Genomic DNA, 23,851 nt, shown 5'->3' on the forward strand with positions numbered 1-23,851 from the left:
TTAAATCCGTTCAACATTTTGAAAATACTTAAATTTAAATGAAGTTTAAACTTGACTAGTATTTTGACTGCAAGCGTGTATATATAACATATATATACACACACAGCAGCATATCTGGGTGGAGCCTAAAACTTTGATAATTTACTTAGTCTGCGTCTGTTTGTTTGTGTGTGTGTGTGTGCTTCTTTCTTATTCGTTATTTATGCATTTGTTAAACTTAGACTTGGGACCCATTCGATGGCGATTTAGGAGTTACTTTTGGTAGTACAATGCTCCCCATGGCTAAAATTCCCATGCTCTTCACTTCAGAAAAGTTATACCAACAATTGTTGAGCTTGGAATGAGGGGAAAGGGTTGTTTGAAGTGGCTGGGTCACATTGCGGGTGATAAAACCACCCACAATCGACGCCTTTAAAAGGGGTCTTAGCTTTCCTCCTCCTTTCTATGTAAACAAATCCTTGTCAACGCATTAAATAAGTGTTTCGCACCCTGGAACTGCGTGATTATATATTGTATCCTTTTCCGCCAAAAATAATATTTAAAATGGCTTTATTTGCAATGAATTTTGAAATTTAATACGAATTTTGGTTGTATTAAACATTTTTATTAGACATATTTTTCATATCATTCATTTGGTTCTTTAACAAATGTTTAACACCGGAAGTGTTTCTGACTAATCTCTTTTTGGAACTACAATTCCTTTTTGGTTTCATTTTCTATCTATAATTTGGGAATTTATGAGTAATGCAGTTCTTGAGTTCCAGATCCTTCTTTAACTGGAAATTCTTTATGTATTAAGCTGATAGGTTGAGTGATATTATCTTAAAAATTGCCCAATAAGATGGAGCTTACCATAATTTCCATTAATTGAGACCTTTTAACTTGTTCAAGTACTACACAGCATTTTTTTCTATTACTAAAAGGGCCTCTACTTAAGTTTATGGCCGGACCCAGATAGTGGATCGAGAAGTTGGAAACCAAAAATGTCGTCCCAGATACAATTGACAATGGAGCGGAACTCGAACCCGTGCGGCAATTTGGGGCAGCATTGAGGAAGGGTGAGTGGAGCGATTGAAACGCGACAATTTGTTGGTTCTCAAGTGCTTGGGCACAACTTGAATAACAGGCAATGAGCAATCCGCAATCGAAGGGGAATATATGTATAGCAATAGCGCACATTACACCAATCAATCCGAACCGGAGCCAGCTGCCCTTTCGTCAAATTCAAGTAAACAAAAGCCATTAGCAAATGTGTATCCGAAAGATGCACAAACGGCGACACTTGAGCTCATGTAATCAAATCATAAATTCATATACCCAAATGGCTATAGATACGGGAATGTTCGCTCTGCGTCGTTCTATTTACTTCCATTAGAGTCACATAGATATGTACGTCTAGATATCCCTTTCAGACGGACGACGCTTTCGTAATTGGTTCAAGATTCTTTGGCCGGTTGCAGCCACAGATTCCAATGGAAACTGTACTGTGTCGTTGACAAAGAGTTGTCAAATCCGAAAAAAAACCAGCTGGTTGTTACGAACGGAAACTCCTTTTCATCTTCAGATTTATTTTCGTGTTCATCTCCGTTCGCCTCCGAGATTTATCAAACTATCTTTGGGCATTTTGCATCCCTTTGGCGCAATGCATCCCTTTGCTTCCTGTTTTCGCCTCCATCTCATCTACGTGGGTTCATCTCCGCCTTTCTGTGGAGGTTTTTCTTATTGTCTATACTCTAACATGAGGTTTCAATTGGGTTTTACGGTTTTTATGTTGAAAGGGTATGTAAAGCTGGGATCTGAAAAAGGGTTGTACAAAAACAAACCGAAAAATTCGCTTTTTCAATTGATGTAAATTTAAAAAATTCTTTTTTATAAAATTTAAAAAATAATTTTTAGTGATGTTAAGAAAAAAATCAACTTTATTTCAAAAGGTCTTGTGAAGTCGAAATCAGATTGGTCATTAGTGTTAACAATCCTATTTAAAGCGTAATGATGATTTTTGGTTAATCGTAATGATTTGACTTCCGACTTTGTAGGGTATTAAAAACCTCGCTTTGGTCAAAACCGTATTTTCCTCCCTTCATTTCCATTGTAATGGGTCCAAATTCAAAAAGTCGACAACGCGCATATTTTAAGAAATCATTTCTTGATTACGACTTTTGAAAACAATTTGTCTTTCACTCTTTCGCCTCAGTTCTCAGCTTTGGTTATTTGGTTACTCGCTTATATATATGTATGTATGTATGTATGTACATAGTTACAAACATAGATACAGATGTGTATGTTTTTGTGTGCGAGATGTATTGTGTACTTAGCGCAAAGTTGTCTGACTTGTTGAGACTTTTTTATGCATTATTCTAGCGTCCATTTTGATTTTATTATTGTTGTTGCGGCGGCTGTATCTATTTCTGTTGCTTTTTCATTGGCTTTCGTTAAAAAAAGATATGGAAGTTCTTATGGAAGCTAAATTGATGTGGTTGCTTTTTGGTTGTTCGTTACTTTCTTTGAATTGGTTAATGTGAATTCATAATTTGATGTGCTGTTTTCTTTGGGGGAAATATTGAGATAAAATCTTAAATATAGGGGATTTCTGGTTGGAGGGTTGACAATTTATAAAACATTTTTGTATTCTGGGTATTACTTAATACATTTTAAACTGAAATTTATTTAATAAAATTAATTTAAAATGCACTATTTTAAATATAACTGTCGGTAGATAAAGTCAACAACACAAATGAGTCCCTTCAAAATACTTTTCAGACAATATGCGAATCTTCTTGAAAGTTTTCTCTTTTCATTAATGAATTTTTGTGAATTGGCAGAGCAAGAGAGAGGGCATTAGCCGTCACAACAAATGGCAATAACACCTGTTGAGGTCACATACACACACACCCATACACACTCACCTCGTTAGTCCACAGTCGATTTCACACAGACACGCGCCGTCGTACTCACAGCCACACGCACGCAAAAAGGACAATAACATTTGCTCACGTGTGGAGAGAAAGAGAGTGGGAGAGGCAGCGGTGCAAAAAAAGAAAGCATCAGCAGCCGAACACATGTTGTGCCTGTATGCCGCACTCTTCCCTCCCGCCGTCTGCTTGCCCCCTCTCCACTCCCACTCCTTCCTTCGCTCACCGAAAAGGTGAGCGACAGTGTGTCCTTGCTCTCCTCCTCCTTCTTCTCCTCTCTGTTTTGTTTTCGCTCTTCGTTCGTGCGTGTGAGTAACATGTGCATATATGTACATGGCCATAGGTCAGGTTCAAAACCCCGCCTCGGACTCAAATACAGGTTAAGGATCAAGACCTCGGGATAAGGACATGGATGCGGGACAACGGCAGCTAAATGCCACTAAATATGCAACATAATGGAACTGGGCCGATGTGGCATGTGTCCTGTCGTTCGCAATTCGATTCCAAAGGTGTTGCAGCCTGTCACAATATTGCGTGGTCTTTTCTTTCTTATCCTTCGTCCCCGTTTCGGTCCTTTTCTCCTGCTGATGCTGATAAGGAAAAAGGAAGCGGCCAAGGCGACCACAACTGTAAAATGTCAACAGTTGGCGACCCAGGGAACACATGTTGAGATCAGGAAGGAACCTAGCGGAACGGCAGGCGAAGCGAACATAAACATGCCAAGAGAAAAAAGCCTGGGGCAATAATGTACAATGTAGGACAACCCATAAACAGGAGGAGGATAACTTAACGTCTCCTGAAAAGCAAAAAAAAACTATTAGTTTAATGGTCCTTCGAAGAAAAAATGGACTTACGATTCCTTAAAAGAACTTCATATTTCAGTCTTTAAAAAAACTTAAAAAAATGCTTATAAAAAACCTTATTTAACTTCAGATGTTCACAGCATTGCAGCTGTCCTTGAGAAATCGTCTTAAAACTTAAATATTATTTAGATTTTCCAGGTAGAATATGATTTCCATTATTGTCATTAGAACAATGAAATTCGTATCACCATATATGCTTCCCCTAATACTCCCAATGCGCCGTACTAAAACAACAAAACCAGAGAAGACATTTCATGATGTTCAGTCCACTAAACCTGAATAAAAGACTGTCTTCCCAAGGGTGCGGATTATTCCTCCTATCAAATAGCACTTCCGATCCCCGAGATCAACTGTACCATGCGTCGCATAATGCCGTAAGAATGAAATCGCACGCAAAACTGAGACCGAAACTAAATTTGAGCCCGAGCTCAGACCAAGTTGAAGTCGAACACCCTAAACCTAAAACGCAGAACCATTTCAATTCTGACTACCTGAGCAATGTGATTCGTACCTTGAGGCATATTTCCATTTGGATTTGTTTTATTTGTAGTTCTTTCTGTTGTTAGTGTTTTTGTTGTAGTTCACCATGTTCTTGGTAAAAATTTTTTGCGTCTTGTGCAAACACACAGACTTTCAGTCTGAACGACTGAGGGAGAGATAACAAAAGAAACACGTTATCCTTTTTTTCATGTTAATGGTTTATGGTTTCCTTGTTTTGGTAATGCAAACAGGAATTGGAATAGGAGTTGGCATAGGAATAGGACATATGAGTGAATATAATAAGAGCGTCTAGTGCCGGGGAATCTATTGCCATTCCTCAATTTTGCGACTCATCCACTTCTTAAGTGGATAAAAATATAATCATAAATATAAACAATATTTTTTTTTTTTAACAAATTAAGACATATTTTATAAGTTAACAAACAAAAAAATCGAATGTTAGAATGGTTACTTTAAGATTCTTAAGTACAATAATGATTGATGTCCTTATTGTGTTCTATTTTCCTCAGTGTAGCCCTTAACACAGAGCGTAAATCAATGAAAAACTGCTGCGTCTGGCTGAAAAGCCAAAATGCGTCTTTGTTGCCCATGTTCCATCTGTCTTATATGCGTAGTTTTAGGAACTAGTTTTCCACCTTCCATCGCCTTGCAAAAACTGCGCAGCTGCTTCGGCATAAGTCCTTTGTTTGCAGATTATGGATGCGTAACAGAACGATCCTTAAGTCCCGGAGTGTGTCTCAGTTTCTATTTTAGACTTGACTAGGGAGATTGAATTACCATTTGAACAGGTGGCCCCTTCCTCTGCTTCGCACTAATAATGCAATCACAGTTGAGGCTGCAACCCTCGCACAGATTTTAACTTCAAAATCCAGGGGATGCAACTATTATTAAATAAATTCAAACCTCTGGCAATGACAATATTTAAGCCAGTCGGCGAAAATGGGTGGTGGACGAAGTTATGAAAAGTATCTACGCATCTGCATCTTTATAGACGGGGAACTGTACTCGCTCGGCATTTGAAATTCAAATCGCAGCGGCGTTGAAAGCGTATTTCAATTTCCCCCTTTTGTGGAGTGCCCGGCAGATTGAGAGATTGCCAAATCACATTTCACAGAGCTCGGCTCTAAAGTTAGGCAAATGTATTTACATATTTAGCCAAGAAGCCGAAGGAAAAAAGTGACACAACAGAAAGATACTTTTTAGTTGCGGGGTTGCGAGATACAGATACAAACACAAAGGCTCGAGTTGAGATATTTACCCCAAGATACGCAGTAGAATGGGTTGCCACTGATGATGATGATGATGCCGTGATGATGGGGAAAGGAATAACCAAGGCAATAATCTAATGTATTCCAAATTATATCTATGCACAATTCTATGTGAATGTTTGTATATTTATGGGTTTTTGTATAACTGTATTAATGGTCCAAAAATTCTTGATTACCATGAAGCCATTTGAATTTGGGTTTTGCCCTTAGATTTTTATTAACGAACTTTCTGGGAATCGGCAGAGCCCACCGCCCTTTTCCATTCCGTTGGCTATGGAGAAATCAAAGCCATTGTCTTATGGGTAACAAATTTTCCATCAATTTCCCCCGCTCCGTTTTCATCGCGAACCGCGAAGTACACCCTTGACAGAAGGGGGTTGCTACATATTTCCAGAGCTATTTTGAATTCGAGTGGCTGGGGCGAAAGCCAAAATGCCGAAATGATGCATTAAACTGCTGAAAGATGTGCGAATTAGTTGCGACCAGTTGGGATTCGTCGGGTGGGAGGTAACGTCCTGAATTTGGTTAAAGTAAAGTGTGGGGTACTTTCAGGGATATCGTTGAATTGAGTTGTTGAACTGGAATGATTGTTGAGTGCTCTGCGTGTGAAGGGTCTTTTGGGTTAATGTAAAGTTCAGGAATAGCAACAATTGAAGTTTGTTGTGAGAACAGGACTTTGATTGAAAACATATATCAAAGTAGAAGGTACTGAGATTACTTTACGGAATCTTTTTTTGATGAATTCACTTCATCTATATATGGAATCTTTCCCATAAACTGTACCTCCTTTTTAAGGAAAACTCAAAAAAATATTATGTAACACACAAGAAAAGACTTGTTTTATAAGAAAAACTCAGCATAGCTAATGGGATTTCTTTCTTATCTTAGCCTGAGATCCCCGGCTTTGTAAAAAGTCCTTTCCCTGCCTAGAATTTCGTCAACTAAATGACAGACATCCGTCCCTCAGAGATGACTCTCCCACATTGTCATTGTTCAATGTGCATGGCTACAATAATTAATTTTCCCAAATCCCGATATCAGATTTATCTGTGGAAAACGTTTTAAGCCTCCCCCTAACCAGGAAAAAAGAAATGAGCAAACGAAAAGCGGAGAACAAAACCAAACAAAAACGAATGCGAACAATAAGAGATATTTTTAAATGGAAAATTTCGTATTTAATCCTCACTATGTCCCATACCTTTCTCACACATCCATCCGGCTATCCATGTATCCATCTATCTGTCGGCCGGCTCTTAACTAACCCAACCTTAGAATACCTTGGATATTTCAGTTTTCAGTGGTTGTTGTAATTCATCACCTACAAATCAATCATTTTGACGAAGCAACTCACTAAAAAAAGAAACGTACGAACCCAAAGAACAACGAAATAAAAGGAATATCGCACTAAGAACGGAGCGTATAAAATGCACACACACTGGCCGAATGGGTGCGAGCGGGATGGCTGTAGGGACAATAGATCAATGCTTCAATATCAAAGAGTCGGCTTGACCTTTTAACGCAAGTTTTCTTCAGAAGGTGAGGGGTGAGTCGAGGGACTCGCTATCGGGAGATGTGAGATGGAAGCCTGTCTCAGCTCGACTAATTGTCTCCCAATGGATCACTCTCTGGGTTATTACACAGAGAAAAAAAGACTTTTATTTTTAAAAAGATAGTGTTTTGTGGTTCTTGATTTTGTAGTAATAAATATGTTTCCAAGTTACAAGTTATATAACAGTATAAAATTTGACAATAGGCTTATACGTAGAGATCCCATTGTTATAATCAGTTGGGAATCGTAACACTTGGGTAAAATTGTTTCGTTTACCTTTGAACAAAAAGTTTGTTCTGATATAAGTCTAGATTCAATAGTACAGTACTTAAGTTATCACTTAAAACTTCTGTTTTCATTGTTGTTTTTCTCAGTGCATCTCTCTCGATCTTGTACGCATGAAAAATGTTTTCATTCCATAGATTTATGTAGATATGCTTGCAAAGGTGTGGCGTAGGTGAGATCGCGCACGTGTGTGTGTGAATTGTATCTGTGTGTCTGCCGGCACTTATTTTGTTGTTTTTGTGTGCTGCAGCATTTTGGTGTGAGATTACGCATTTTGAGTTGCCTGCCTGATCTTTGACGATCCTTTCAGAATTGGAATTCTCATCTTGTCTTGGCTTAGTTTACAATGCTCTTTTGATTAGGCCACGAAGGTGGGCCCCCTCCCCTCCTCGGCTACCCTCCCCGTACGTGATTGGTATTATTCATCACTTGTCCTTCGCTCGTATCCTATCTTTGGCATTTGTTTCTTCGCTTCGTTTTCTCTGGCTTATCGGCCAAGATTTGTTTAGGCTCAACCTTGACAGTGTTTAATTAAAATTTTAAGTATGTCCAGGTAGCTTCGTTGCTTACTTGCTCATTTTCGTATCTGCTTTTTGGTAGGTAGAATCAAAAATTTTCAAATTTATTTAGTTGCCACAGGAAGTCGTAAAACATTTGAGCTCACTGACTATGATTTTCCTGCCCAGCACAAAATTTCCTAATTGATTTTTATGGATTTTCGTTCAGACATTTACAGGACTTCCACGAAGGGAAAGTTTTCTCAATTGAAAGGGGCGGGAAGGGGTAAGTGGTGGCCATGGGCAGGTGGGGCTGGGTGGTTCGGAGGGGTCAACAGCCAAAAACTGAAAAGTTTTACGTAGTCTTAACAATGAATGCAGTCGATAAGTAGTGGCATAGGTACGATTTCATTTCTACACACACAGTCGCATAATGCCAGCACTGCGAACCGAGCAATGGAATTACTTTTAATTTTAACAAACACCGAATTGTCCATTACCCTTTTTTATAATATGTTACAATATGTAGTTTATAAACGAAATTTAACTTAACGAATTTAAAGTTAATTATGTTTCTATTCGAAATTTCGTATTGACATTTGGGTAAACACTTTAAAATGTACAAACTCTTTGAGAAAGTTTAAAAACTCTCAAAGTTAGGGTAAACTCAAAAGCTTTGTACTCCTCCACCCTTGAAGGGAGACCGAATCGAGCCAAGGCACAGCTGTTGGAAAAGAAGCAGAAGTTGCTGGATAAGAGAGGAGAAAATAAAAGAAAAGAAAAGGACAGCAGGCGGCGAAGGAACAGGACTGGGATGGCCTCAAAATAGTCATTGTAATAAGAAAATTTTGATTTCATTTTTAGTATTTGTATAAAATTTAATAACGGCGCACAAGATGGCTGACTTTGCAAGGGGCCGGCAGGAACAACAAAAGAGCGAGCAGGATGGCGGGTTGAAAAAGAGGGAGAGGGGTGGATTGGGCTGTGTGGGGTAACTAAAACGCTTAAAACACACAATCTCGTTTCGGGTTCGGTTGGGATTTCGGGGTTACGCTTAAACTCTAAGTACATTTTAACTTAACTGCCTTTTTTTTTTGTTGTTGTTCTTTCGTTTTTGGTTTTTTGTTAGTTCGTCCTGCCATTTCCCCCTTATCCTTTTCCATGGCGAATTGTGAGGCGAGAAGGCAAAAAACCCAGATGATGATGCCAATGCCAATGATGATTATTTCGGTTGTGTGGAGTGGGGGTTTTATCAAGGGGTGGTGACTTGGGTGGTGGTTCCTCAACTTCTAACTTGACTTGTGTGTGTGTGTGTGTGCGTTCGCCTGAGTACAATTATAAATTTTTGGAATTGTTGTAATTTAGTTTGTTTGTTTGCCAGTTGGTTATGCTAGCTGCTCCTGCTCGCTCGCTCCAACAATGCTTTTCTCTCCCTTTACTGGCTAGTTCGAATGTATATTTGCGCCAGGGTTTTTCCTTTGTTATATACTAGCTTTGATTGTGTCCTAACGAGTTAGTGAAGCGGGCACTTTGATACCCATCAATTAGTCAGGGGTTCAATTTAACCCTATTTAGTGCAAGGGATGTTTTAGCAGCTGCTTTTTTTATGGGAACTTAAATTTTGGGACTAAAGCGCTGTAACGATTGCTTTTTAACAATCTGAACCTGAAATATTTTCTAAAAATTAAACTGTTTAAAGTAATTTCAATAACCTTAATACCTAATTAATGTTTGGTATAAAGCTGTTATTATCTTACAAATAGCAATCTTTTAAAGATTTCCCAGATAGGTCATGTTTTCTAAACGATTTCTCACCTTAACTGATCTTCTCTTGGATGGTATCCCTTTCGTAACCCCGCATAATCCGTTACCTTCTGTCAATCAACTTAATGAAAGTCCGTAAAACCCGACATACCCCTTGACACCCTATTCATAACGGGTATAAAAACTTTTCTCCTAACTGCGATTTCCACTGCGACTGCTGCCTTTGCTGATTATCACGATAAAGCATAATGATTACAATTTTAGTAGAAGCCGCTTGTGAAAGTGTGCGAGCAGGACGACAGCAAAGGGTAAGTGCTGTGAGTGCGAGCGAGAGTAATTATTGTTCGCAAAACGTCGAGTTTTTGAACTTGTTGGGATTTGGATTGGAATTGAAATTGGGTTTGGGTTAGGGTTTAGGTTTTCGGATTCTGGTTCGGGTTCGGGTTCGGGGAGGGTTGCTTTTGCCAGAGCTGCGGAGTTTAAGCGGCATTGGCTTGCACTTGATTAATTGCGATTTATGTATATGCGATATGGAACTTTTGTGTGTAATTACGGACGGGTTGGTAACTGTTATAACGGTCGTTGACATGAGGGTTCCTCTCGTTTCGTCCTATTCGTTTGCTTTGAAACTCGAGCAATAAGCGAGGTGATTATGTAAGGAATAAACAAGAAAGGAAGCTAGCTTCGGCAAGCCGAAGCTTATATACCCTTGCAGTCATCAAATATTTCGAAAATTTTATTTGCTATTCAAGAGTCGTTAGAAAACTCTATATTCCAAAAATCATGATTTTCTGATAAGAAATAACAATGTTATCATTTTATTTCCGTTAATTCCATATAGATTTTTCGATCTTTCTTATGGCAGCTATATGATATAGTTGTCCGATTTTTATGAAATTTTTTTTATAAATCAAGGCTAGTTCAAAAACTTGATACTCAAAAAATCATGCTCGTGGGATAAAAAACAGCGATGCTATCAATTTATTTCCATTAATTCTATATATATTTTTCGATCTCTCCTATGGCAGCTATATGATTGAGTTATCCGATATTGATCAAATTTAATCTGAAATTCAATAACAGTTGGAAAACGCCATCTTGAAGAATTCAAGTCGATCTGATGAAAAACAACGGCGGGAGAATTTTTCATTTCATTCCCTCGTATGGGAGCTATCCGATATAGTCGGCCGATCCGGCCCGTTCCGACTTATATACTGCGTGCAATAACTACACACCTTTTGGGAAAGTTTCAGCAAGATAGCTTTAAAACTGAGAGACTAGTTTGAAGAGAAACAGACAGACGGACAGACGGACAGACGGACAGACGGACAGACGGACAGACGGCCAGACGGACAGACGGACAGACGGACAGACGTACAGACGTATTCTGATTCTACTCGTGATGCTGATCAAGAATATATATACTTTATGGGGTCTGAGGTGTCTCCTTCACTGCGTTGCAAACATCTGACTGAAATTATAATACCCTTTTGCTCTGCAAGGGTATAAAAACGGATAAAAGGGGAGGTTCCCTGAAAACTCCCAAAATTATGCTATGCAGCTGCAGCATCCTTCGTTCACTTTTTATTATTGAAAAAAAATGTTTTTGCTGGCTGAGCAAATAATTCAGATATAATATTTGTTGTTTTATTTTGAGGAGAGACCACTGTTGCTGTGGTAGTAGCCGCATTTTTCTTTTTGTTTTGCTTCCTTCCTTCGGCGCACACACATACTCCCACTATTGTTAGTACTTTTGGCCCACATTCAAAGCCACACGCACACCAAGAAGCCAAAGAGAGCGAGCCGCTCAAATTACGCTCAAAAGCATGTTTCGTTCTTCGGCAATTTCCCGAAGTCTTGCACACGAACGCTCTTCGGCTCTCTGCCCGCGTCTGTGTGCGTTTGTAAATTGATTTTATTAGTTTCTTGTTGTTGTTTGCCGCTGCCGCTGCCAGTGCCGACGTCGACAGCGGCAGAGCAGCATGGTGATTTTAAAAAATTTTGAATTGCCCGCCCTTTAGTCAGTGACTAAACGAGCACCAGTGCGAACGCGCGCAGCGGCAGCTATTCCAAATTCCAGCGTTCTTGGCACTCCTCCGGCGTTCTTCCCCCAATCAATCACCCGAAAGCCCGCCATTAAAACAAATAACTAACTAGAATTCTAAATCGGTTCTCGAGTGATTATACAACCCGAAATCAACACAAAAACCAATTTACCAATGTGAAAATGTGCAATTAGCTTGCAGAAACTACAAGAAACAAAAAACCAAAACAAAAAAAACTTTAAGAACTCTTGCTTTTGGGATTATCAACAAACAAGAGAGAGAACTTTTCGCAGGATTCGTGCGAAGGATAACAAACCCACACAAACAGACAATCAAAATGGTAAATATTAAGCTCGGATGAGAAATTCTAAGTATTTCACAAAGCCTTTTGCAATTCCTAAGTGTATAAAAGTTTAAGGTTGTTTCTTGGCCAACTCCTTAGTTTCAAACACAAAAGAGTCCATAAAATGGCTCCCAAAGTTTTTTATTTAACAACAGTTTCCATTACAATTTGTTGAGTTCTATTCTTTATTTGCTTTAACTAAAAATAATTACGTTCAACAATATTTAATGTATAACTATGGCTTTTGTACAAATGTGTTAACAAAATTAAAAATAAAAAAAGCCAACGATAACTCAACAAAATCTCAAAAATGAGTATTGCCCAATAAAACGTTCTAGTATTATATTTTCATACGCCCTATGAATCAGCGCTCACCGGCTAATTTCTATTTTATTAGCCAAGTTTGTGTGACTTGACTGACACTCCTTAGTCTTAGTCATTAGCCAACTCAGAAATGTCTTCGTATCTTTACCTGCCAGTTGTGTGGGTTAGATTGCATATTATAAAGTAAAATAAAATGAGATACCAATGGAGATATTCCGATTTAGAATGGCAAATACTTTTTATTTGGCACGCACTCGAAGCTGCGGCGTACATATAAATTTAGCTTAATCTCTTTGCTTGCATATTAATTTCTGCTCAATATTATTGGCATCGGTAATTTCTATAATTTCCGGCGCTGCTGATTCGCTTAACTTAAGCGACTGCACCCATAAAAGGCGACTCTGATTTGTGTTTCGCGATTTATTTGCTCCGGGAGCCATAAAGCAATTTGCACACTAAACAATTAAGCCTTTGACGTATCACTTCCGTTCCAAACTAATATAATTCCAATGAATTTGAAAACCATTATGTCATAAACAAATTCCTAGAGGATCTTCGGCAAAGCGGATTCTCCCAACTTTAATTTGAATCCCTTTAGATTTAATTTTGAATTATTCTTTTGGCACAAAGTTTTGCATAAGCTAAATATGTTAAAACAAATTGCATTGTTATCATTTTGTGACATATCAATGAGAAAATGAGGAAATTATACAAAATAAATGATACACTGGGGATTCTTATATCACAAAGTTGCTCGAAACCAGAAGAATTCATTTGCAAAAGATTTTCTCAATTGTCAACAATTTTTCGCAATCATATTTTCTGAAATGGTTCGTATTTGATTTTCAAATTAATCGTAATAAATGCAAAATATGAAGAAAAATGAAGAAAATTTGTGGTTTTTGCTTGTTTGAGGAATATTGAAAATGCTGCGCCATATGTGAGATACATTTGTATCTGTGTTTGCGTGTAGATGTTGGCGGGATACAAATAAACTTTTGGCACATTAAGAACGCCGCAAAATGCGAAGAGTCAGCCAAATATGAAATTATGATCACGATTATGATTATGATGTTGTTATAATTAGAGAACAACGAAAGCGAAAAACGATTCATAATTATTCAAAAATTGACTTTAAGCAGTCGTCGTAGTTTTCCTCTCCGAGTTTTCCCAGCTGCCGTCGCCAGATCGTTCGGATCGTTCAGATCCATATGGGTTTTAGTTATGGTCTTAGTTGGGGGCTGCTATTTTTAAGTGCGCGCACACACACACACACACACCCATACACACGACTGCAATTACACTTTTCGAGTGCTTAATCACAGCCGAAACTTTTACACAAATCATATTCCCCAATATGAACGACTCACCCCGCATTTTCCGTTTTCCACTGTGCGTTTTCCATTCAGGGCAGGGCGTGCGCCTCTTGCAACTTTTCCCTGCCGCACTTGCTTGCTTTGGTTTTCCATTGAAAAGTCGGGCGAGAATGTGCACGATATGTTTCCACTCAAAATGTTCGAGCGGCAGGAGGAGAGATGAAACGACCACATTTGTTTTATTAATTGCCACTCTTACAAACACATGCTCAAGACTCGTGGCCGATAATCGTGGAATACGCTATTTTATATGGCATAATCGTAATTGGCCAAAAAGTGGCTGTAATGAGCAATACGGTTTGAAAATTACTTGGCTACACATTTGGAACATGTTCCCGCAGAAGATTTCCTCATTAATTCAGCTTTGAATCCAAATTTTTTTAGAGGATGCCGAACAGATTGATATTTTAGATGTGAACTCGGAGAATTCTCCTCTCTGAAAATAGGAAGTGGCTATAAAAAATGGTTTATGGGATACTAAATTTAATGGTTATATATAATAGAAAATAATTAAATTGACAGCTCAAGTATATACATATATAGGTTGTGTAATAGGAATGAACTTAATATTTATTCTAAATAAGATTCTGAACTGCTACAGTTGGTAAAGCAAGAAATTTAAATTTTTGGTAAAATCTTTTACACTTATATATTTCTTATCATTTTTTCACTATTTCACAATCTTGCTTTTGGTACAAATCAGTAACCGAAAATGCCTTTCGACCAAATTTAGAGCTTTGTCAGCTGCCAGCCCTCTCTTTATTGGCTGTCTATTGAATTGGCAATTATTTGAATTTATTTTTAATGCCCACAAAAGCACACATATGAGCATCTGCAAGTTGGGGGAAGTAGGAGGTCGCGGGACTTCTTCTGCGGCTCATTTTCACCATCTGGAATGGGAATTGATCTGATTCCATGTGCATGTCTGTATGTATATTTCTGCGCTTGACTACTTAATTTCCAAGTGCCATAAAAATTTCGATTTGGAATTCAAATTGAAAGGTTGCCTTCGCTCCCTTATTAAATATTTCATTTGGCGTTGAAAATAAGTTGTCTTATTTATTGGTTCTTTGCTTATAAATATTTAAAAAGCATCAGCAATTAGTACATTTATCGACACATCGAATCAGAGGACAGCTATGGCGATTCCCTTTAAAAGTCAATTGCTGAAAGGCTTTCGATCGGAATGTTTATGTTAATGGCTAAGGAATATTCCATATTGATTTTAAGGCTCGGGGTTTTGTTTTCATCTCCGATTGTGAACGCCTCAAATGTCGAATGCAAATTCGTTCCATCACTCACATAGTTTTCCATAGTTTCCACAGCGGAAAATTAATGCAAGTGTAAGAAAAGTGTCGGTCGCAAACAATGCTTGTCCATCTGTTCATCTGTCCGTCAGTCAGTCAATACCTCACTTCCTCAGTCAGTCAGTCAGTCAGTCATTCAGTGAAGCCAGGCGACAGCAACAACTCATTCAGGTTGAGTCACCTTATGTTATGCTCGTGTGGATGTTGGTTTTGTGCCTTCGGCTTTTTATTTCATCTATCGAGATATCCTGAATGAACTAGAGATGGCAAAACGATCATAAAAATATTTAAAATTAAATTAAACAAAATATATAAGATATAACATTATAAATGTTTCATTTTTAAATCAAAACATTATATACTTACATACTTACAACCCCTTAAACTACTTCCTTGCTAATGCATTTCTTTTATTCAGCTGATTGAATCCGATAATTGAAATAAGAATAACCACTTTGAAAGCACAATTTATCAAACTTGCCTAACCAGAATCGAATAACTTGTAATTATGCTTGAGCTTGTGCATTTCATGCAAACGTTTCCAATGGGATTTCACGCTTTTCCGGGCCACACGCGACCACCTCACGTGGCCAACGCTTTTTCTGCGAAACACACTCACGAAGGCACAAAATATAAGTAACCCCCATCCGGGAAAGAAAACCGTCTTTTCAGTTTCGGGACTTAGTGCCCCTTCCCCCGAATCGAGACAATAAACTGGCAATCAATCAATGCACGTGTTTCATATTTTTGATATTGCCGCGCTGACGAGAATTTTCGGACAAATCATTCAGTTGGGCTGGGTTTCTTTGGCTTAGTTATTGCAACATCGTATGGATGGATGGATGGATGGAAACTCAAGGCAAACAAATTACAGAGAATACAGTATCGAGAGCCAAAGTCCGCGGCGTCACCCGAAAGTCGCTCAATTAGAGACGATTTAAATTTATAGATACGGTTAGGCAATGCATGCGCCCGAGGAGCAGAATGTCTTAATTAATTTTAATTATTTTCAATGAGCGACTACGAAATACAAAACATTCTCCCCCAACTAAGAACGCGAGTCGGTCGCTCGATAAGCGGAGCAATTAAGTAACGAATTAATAGCAATCGACTTATAAATATGATGGTACCCTCAGGCGAGCTCTGAACTGCTGCTCTCTTATTTGTTTTTCCTCCATATGAGAATTAAGTAATGCGGCCGTTTAACCCGATCCGTCGCCCCGTTTTTCCCCTTGTATGATACTTTTTGGAGAACACTTTTCACGCCACCGAATTTCGTGGCTTTTGCATTTTTCAAGCCGCCAGTTTTTCCATGTGCTTGCATGCGGGCCAATAGACCCGCTCAACTCCAGTTGCCTGCTCCCTGTTTTTTCTTTTCGTGGGCCATTAATTTATTTGTCTGCAACATGCAAACCAATTGACAATCAAACGCAATTAGTCACAATAATCGTGAAATGGAAACGCATTTTCTGCCCATTCTACGCCCCGAATAATATCAATATAATTCGGTACAGTGATGAGAGCTCATCTCGATTGCCTTGAAAATTTGTATAGTGTCCATAAATAATGATCAGCACAAGACAAAATAAATCATTCCAGGTAGCCGATGGGGCCACGCCCCAAAAGTTGTCTTCACTGGAAAGCCAGGGAACTGAAAAGTGGATCTGAAAAGAATTAGTATTTCAACAAGATTCAATCAAAGGGTAAAAAACAAAAATATCTTTAATTGGGAGGGTATTTTATTTAACATGCTATGGGTTTTCTAAATTAAGAAATACGATTTGAACAACTTTTAACGGAGTTAGTTTCATATTTTCTCAAAACAAAGAATTCTATATAATATAAATTAACTCTGTAATTAATTCGACATTTCTACCAACACAGAGCTACGGTCTATTTACTTTAAGGTCCTTTAAATCCAATTTATAACCCATGATCATTGTGGTACTCTCGCACATATGTCCGAAATTGAAAACTTGGCCCACATTGGGCTTTTTTTTTTTTTTCGCGATACCCTTCAGTTGCGTTTGAAGTTTCGCAGAATTAGAGGGAACGTTCTTTTTCGCTTGATACCGAGATTAGCTAATGTTGATATATCGCTTGGGTGAAGTATAGGGGAGCGGGTCTCTGGCATCCAGTTAGTGGTGAAAAAAGAGCAAAGCCAGGGCTGCCAAGGCACCAAAAGGGGTTGTCGACGGCGGCGTCATCATCCTCATAATGATCTTCATTGTGGCCGGGCATTGAGCATTTCGCATGGCGTGCACTTAATAAAATAGGATTAACATTTTATAGTGAGCCTCTCTCCGTCTCATTCTCACTTCAATTACCCGTCTCTTTCTGTGATTATATAAGTGTGTGTGTGTGTGTTCCTCAGTTCCTTTTGTACAATTTCAACAACTGCGCATTGCTGGCGTTTTTTTATTTGCCTTGCCGAATGTCGAATGTCGAATGTGTGTTGTGTGCTGTACGTCTGTATGTCCAACCAGTTATTGGAATAATGACAGCTGTGTGATATGGACTCAAAAACTGAACTCAAGAAATACTTCAGCCGAAGGCCGTTTGTCCTTTGGAGCTAATTCATGTGCTAGAGTTCTGTAAAAGTTCGGCGGAACTTGAAGAAATAGAACGCAAAAGGGGCGGTTGTAACCGTGAGATACTTAGAACGAAATGAAAACTTAAAAAGAATTTCATTTTGAAAATGGGTATTACAAGGAATGGGATAAGTATGAGACTATCTTTGAGATACTTAAGAATACACCTTAATCTACAAATAATATTTATGAAAAGAGCCCTAGCAAACCATCCTTTATTCATTTCAAAGATAGTAATTTGCCTTCGCCATCTAAGTACCTTTGAGATACTTGAAGATCTTCTGCTCCAATGGCAGATGTACAAACAATGATTGGCCGTGGCAATTGGCTGCAGTTGTCGTGTATCTGTGAGATACTTTTATACTCCTCGCTGGCATAACTTATGCTTCAACGCGTACCATTTAAGCATAAATCGCGCTGTCACCCCGATCTGCCTTTTGTCATCATCATCATGATGATCACAGACTGAGACTCGGAGTTCCTCGCCGCGTCTGAGCCTCGGTTTTCTTCTTGCCTTTGATTGTTTCTCTTGTCGTTAAAATATTTTTTGGGTGTGTTCTGTATTTTAATAGCTCGCGATGCGAAGAAGAGAAGCCCGCCACTTCCTTTCGCCTCGCACACCCTTTTGCCATCGAAATCTTGGCTTGTTTAATTTCTTTTGAATTTGTCAGGGGGGAAGGAGAAAAGAGACCAAACCGAAAGTAACATGATTTCAGTTTTTACTCGAAGTAAATCGGGAGATATTTTGACATATACACACAGATACACACATCGACTGCTAATCCCTCACACGTCTCACTTTTTTTTTTTTTTTTTTTGGTAACTTCGACAGTTGAGAAGAGGAAGCGAGAGCGACTCACTTGGAATTATTAAAACCTAATCTTGATTCTACGATTTCGTTCAAGGGGTTCCCATTGAAGGGGATATGCACGGGGGATGCGGGGGAGTGGGCAGAGGATGTTATATATTTTAATACGAGTCCGCGATGCGATCGCACGATCGTCGCCACGCAGGTATGCGCGTTAAAATCGGAGATTTGATCGCCGACTCCCCCACCTCGAAAACACATATCCCCTTGCCTCCCTGACTTTAGTCTCGATCTTAGGATTAAAAATGTCGTCAGCGCTTTTTATGCTGAATTTCGAATATTCTTCGCTCGGTCATCCATTTGGCATTGATTTAAAACAAAAAGGAGAGACTTCACAAACTATACACACACCTCGGGAATGATTTTCGAGCTTAGTCTTTGGAGTTGTTTGCTCGTCGCCGGCTTCCTTTTTCTTGCCGACTAATTTAAAGCTTGACAGCTGATTTGGGTATTCGATTAATCAACAACTATTCATCATTCGATATTGTTTGGATTTGCGATTGATTTTGGGCTTTAAATAAAACCGGGAAATGTATTCGCTGATTTAAGTATCAAATGAAATGAATAAACAAACTCCAACACTTTCTGTACTTCATAATAATAAAATCTTTGATGGTTAAATTTTTGTTTGTATTAAAAAATATTAGGGTAAGATGGGGTAAAACCGCCAAAAATGTATATTTGACGATGTCAAGCTATCATTTATAAAATGATCAATGAACCAACCCATATTTCTGAAAGTTTAATCCCTTGGCTACATAATTCATTTAGAAAATTTTTTTGTAGCTTTTATTTTAAAACAATTGTGATCGTTCAGAAGAAATGTTAAAAACGGCGGTTTTACCCCACCTAGTGGGGTAAAAACGCCATTCTGGTTTCAGTGTAGTTAAGTACCCAAATAATGTCAATAACTTCTGAGAAAAATTTTTATTCAATTCAAATTGATATGTAACAACGAATATATAAAAAAAATAAAATAAAAAATAAGAAATTCAAATTAAAATAAATATAAAGGGACACTTAATCCTCTGTGTCATCGCTGTCTTCTACGTAGTCGACTTTTTTGGTCGACCACGCTTTGGACGTTGGCAAGGATTTTCTGTCATTTTGTTCTCGTCTGCCTGCCGTTTTAAAACTTTCTTTTCTGCTCGCGCAGCCGCAGCCGTCATTTGTTCTTCCTTTTTTTTCTCATTCGCTTCTTGTTCCGTTCGCAGTGTTTCCATTTCATTTTTGTCGGTCAAAATCGCTGTTTTTCGGCGCTTTCGGCCGCGGTTCGTGGACTTCCGAGGTGCGGCCTTTTGGAAGGGACGCAGTTTTTCCAAAACTCCGTCAAAATTTATATCTCTGTTGGCCTCTTCCGGTTCCTCGACTGACTCGTTTGGGGTCCTCGGGCGTTCAGGCTCATTTTCTAAGCGATCAGTGATTTGAGACGGCAAAAAATCGATTTCGGTGAAAACGTTTTCGTTCAGTGGACAAATTCCGGTGACTCTAAAGCCAGATTGGATGTTCGAAATCGAAGCGCCCTTCTGAATCGGTTCCCGAGCGATGCCAGGGATATCGTGCATTGTAATAGTTCTTGCAGCATTTTCTGGTAATCGCATCCAGTTGTCACATGCTGCATTAAAAAATTTCTTGATAGGCCCAAAAACAGTTCTGTCAAGTGGTTGTAATTTGTGGCTCGTATGCGGTGGGAGAGACAGAACAATAATTCCGTTCTCCTTACAAAAATCCAAGCCTGCGATGGTCATGTGTGATTCGTGGTTGTCTAAAATCAAAAGAGCTGGTGAGTCTAGCGTTGGGCGAGCGAATCTTTTGAAATGTGCCAGGTATTTCAAAAATTGCTCCCCTTTCATCCAACCTGATGGATTAGCTGCTCCGTCAGCTCCGATGCCAGCAGCAGCAAGAAAGTCATTCCTAAATTTCTTTCGTGGAAATACGTAGAAAGGTGGCATGCAGACCCCTCCGGCAGAAATGGCGAGAGCAAGTGTAACTAAAACACCACGTTCAGCAGATGTGATTGAACCTAAATTCCTCACACCACGTTGTGCAACAACTGATAAAGGTTTTTGCACAGTCGTCAAAGCACTTTCGTCCATGTTCCATATGTTTTCGGGTCGGATTTTGAAGCGTTCAATCACGCTTTTCAAATTGGAAAAGAACATGTTAACGTTGTGTTCGTTGAAAGCAGTGGTTCGACCGAGGCTTGTTGCTTGCGGTTTGCGCAAAGATATCCCGGAATGACGAGTCATGAAGCCATAAAGCCAGTCTTTTGAAGCTATACCTGCATCTCCAGGCTTCGATCCATGCCAGTTTTGCGGAATTTTCCTTTGCATTTGATTTCTGTCTTTCAGTGTCGATGCGAAGTCAAAAGCAAGTCGTCGAACTGCTGTCCGAGAGAAACCATGGAACATAGCTGCCGCTTTTATAAGATACTTTTCAAGCGATGCCTCTTGGTCGTCAGTAAAAATCTGTAAAATAAGAATTACGTGGTTAAAATAGTTTTAAACTAAGAATATTTGACACTTTACCTGGTGATGATGGCCATAATTAGCTTTCTGCGCTTTGTTGACTCGGTCTCGCAGAGTCTCTCGCGGAATGCCATATTTTTCGGCAACAACTGCCACCTTGCTGCCCTCCTGAATCTCCTCGATTGCTCGATGAAATATAATTTCATCAATTTTTGTTTTTTTCCTTGCGTAATTGCGAGGCATGATGCTGAAAGACATTCATTCTCGATTAAAACGAGTTTTTCCCTCATCAAATTGTGTGGCGTTTTTACCCCACCTTTTCGCGGCGGTTTTACCCCACGCGCCAATTTTTTTCGAGGTCACTTAGTTTGTACAATTTTGGAAATATTCGCTAACTTGATACATGTACATCAGTATCAAGGTTCGTACTATAAGCAGACACTTACCTCTTTTTTTTAAGCCGTTCACTTACACTTGATAGAGCAATCTTTATAACAAAAATTTTTTGGCGCCAAGAAGTAAAACAAAAATGGCGCTATAGAAATTGTCACAACAAAGCTGCAGTATTCCGACCGACTGCAAAAACTGCGCATTATCGATCAGAATCTACATTATCAACGGTTAATCGATTGGGCGCTTCATTTGAATTTAATATCCAAAAGGCGGTTTTACCCACCGGCGGTTTTACCCCATCTTACCCTACTATTTCAATGTGAAATGCTTTAGATATGCTTTATTAAAGAATTGGCTTTCGCATTGGAAGACAAATACCGCATGTTGATGCGCCTGGGAAATCGTTCGGAACACTCTTGCATTTATATTCCCCCGACTAATTGCTCGACCAGTCATATTCGAGGCATATATGCATATCGAACTATACTAGAGGTATAGCAGGCACCTAAAGGAAAAGGCAAAAATTAATTTATTAAAACTTAAAGCGCATGACTTTTTCAAGCAAATGGCAGACCGCGGCAGCCACAAATAAGTGGCTATATAGGTTAAATGGGTTATAGGTATGATTCATGCGTCACACTTGCGCATAATAATTGAGAGATGTGGAGCGAGAGGAGCGAAGGGGGAGGCAGTGGGGGGAAATTCGGGCACAGATGCAGATACTGGACCCACAGCTACGACCCCAAAAGTCCGACTCCAGTTCGATATCAATGGAGTCGACTGTTGTTGCCGGGCAGACTAGATTCTAGTATCTAGATACCCAACTGCGTCCAGGTGTGCACTTCAAAACAAATTTTTCGTTGTTTTGTGGTTTTCGATTTTTGTGTTTTGTATGTAGCTCTTTTTTTTTATTCCTTTTTTTCATGTGGGGTTTTCTTGTTTTATTTGTGGTCGCCTTTGGCTATTTTGTCACTTGATAGAAATGCAAAGAATTCGATTTGCCGGACAGCTTAATTAAGGTTATCTATCAAAGGGTACTTAGTTTAGTTTATTGATAGTGCCTGGACAGTCGGTCGTAAGCACCCTAAACGATGTAATTAGCAATTAAATATCAGTTGACTTAATGCTAGGCAAAGACTCGGCGACTTATTTATCAATTACAGATACAAATACGCCGAGGTGTGCGACATCGATAAACAAAAGAGCTTTAAATTATGTGTAGTCTTAACATTTTGTTGTTGACCTAGCTAACCAAACACACACACACAAATACACACTTGCTTTCGGGCCATTCGTTCCCATGACTTTAATTACAATTTAATATTTATTTAGTTCGATAAGGCGGACCAGGTGATTATTTTTGGATACTCATGACTGCACCCAGTCTTCGAAGACATGCCCATTGGCTGTATGTGTGTGTGTTTGCACATATCTTTATGAGTGCGTATTTGTTTTTGTGTTACTATCAATTGGGCCTAATCAAATGCTTAAGTAAATTTGTACGGCAAATCACTGAAACCGGACACCATGTGGGTAAATGTGTGTCTAATTAATAGTTAAACCCCAAATGGTAATAATAATGCTGCACAGATAGTGGCACTCAACGAATTTCTAATACGCTCGTTGCACACTTTAAATTGGAATTAGGAGATATTCCTCAACCAGATTCGTGGAACTATTTCCGTTGTCTTTGTAGCTTAAGTCTAAGATGGCTGGCCTCACGCACCCATTCCCTCTGATGATGGCACACCCGCTCTTTTCCAACAATTTACGTAAATTAGACACGAAAAAAAAAAAAAATGGGGAAAATAAAAAGTTATAAACTATACAAAGAAGGCGTCAACAATGCCAAATGGGAGCGTTTCTCTTGGCGTTCCAAGCGGCTTGGTTTTTACCTTTACCTTACGACTTTGGCTTTTCGCTTTTATCAGCATTTGGTTAAATTACCTAGAATTAGTTAACACATTTTCCGTTGTTGTACGTTGTGCGTTGTCGTCTGTTTGGCATAATTAAACAATTTTGTGCCTTATGCGCAATTAAATTAATTTCTTCCTTTGGCTTTTAGCCGCCCGATAAGTGAATAAACGAGCCCAAGTCAAACATTTAAATTGCGATTGCACCGACGCAGATACAGATACACAGGCGCATGCAAAGCCCAGCGATATTTATGAGATATTAATTGTGCCAGATTACAATGGATGGCTGCTGACCCAGCTGCAGTTTCCGCCGCCGCCTGCTCTGATTTCCTTTTTCCCAGGAGCCGTTTCCATTCATTCTGATTCCCGAATCAGATTCCGACTCCGACTCCAAATCCGACTTCGACTCCGACTTCAACTGCGTACGTGCGAGATCATAAAGAACAAACAGTGTGAGTTGCAGGAATGGGGCGACAAAGTGAGCAATGAGTTCAGAAGGCAATCCGCAAGATATACAGATGTATATCTATCTATGTATCTATGCTGTGCTACCCCGGCTCTCGACTTTGTCGCTGCAAATA

At 39.1% G+C, this 23,851-nt stretch overlaps 1 protein-coding gene across 3 annotated transcripts in view; it reads left to right on the forward strand.

Moving 5' to 3' along the window:
• The window catches only part of LOC108087670, a 42,214-nt gene that overhangs the window by 7,397 nt on the left and 10,966 nt on the right, over positions 1-23,851 (forward strand). Inside the window, exon 1 of one of the 3 annotated variants that reach the window (XM_017185165.2) lies at positions 11,611-12,024. The exons of the other annotated variants lie outside the window; for them this stretch is intronic. Coding sequence (XP_017040654.1) covers positions 12,022-12,024 — 3 coding nt within the window. The 5' untranslated portion in view covers positions 11,611-12,021. Of the gene's footprint in view, positions 1-11,610; positions 12,025-23,851 lie in introns of those variants that run through there. 3 annotated transcript variants of the gene reach the window in all.

This window comes from Drosophila ficusphila, unplaced genomic scaffold (assembly GCF_018152265.1).
Source record: "Drosophila ficusphila isolate 14025-0441.05 unplaced genomic scaffold, ASM1815226v1 contig_414, whole genome shotgun sequence".
NCBI lineage: Eukaryota > Metazoa > Arthropoda > Insecta > Diptera > Drosophilidae > Drosophila > Drosophila ficusphila.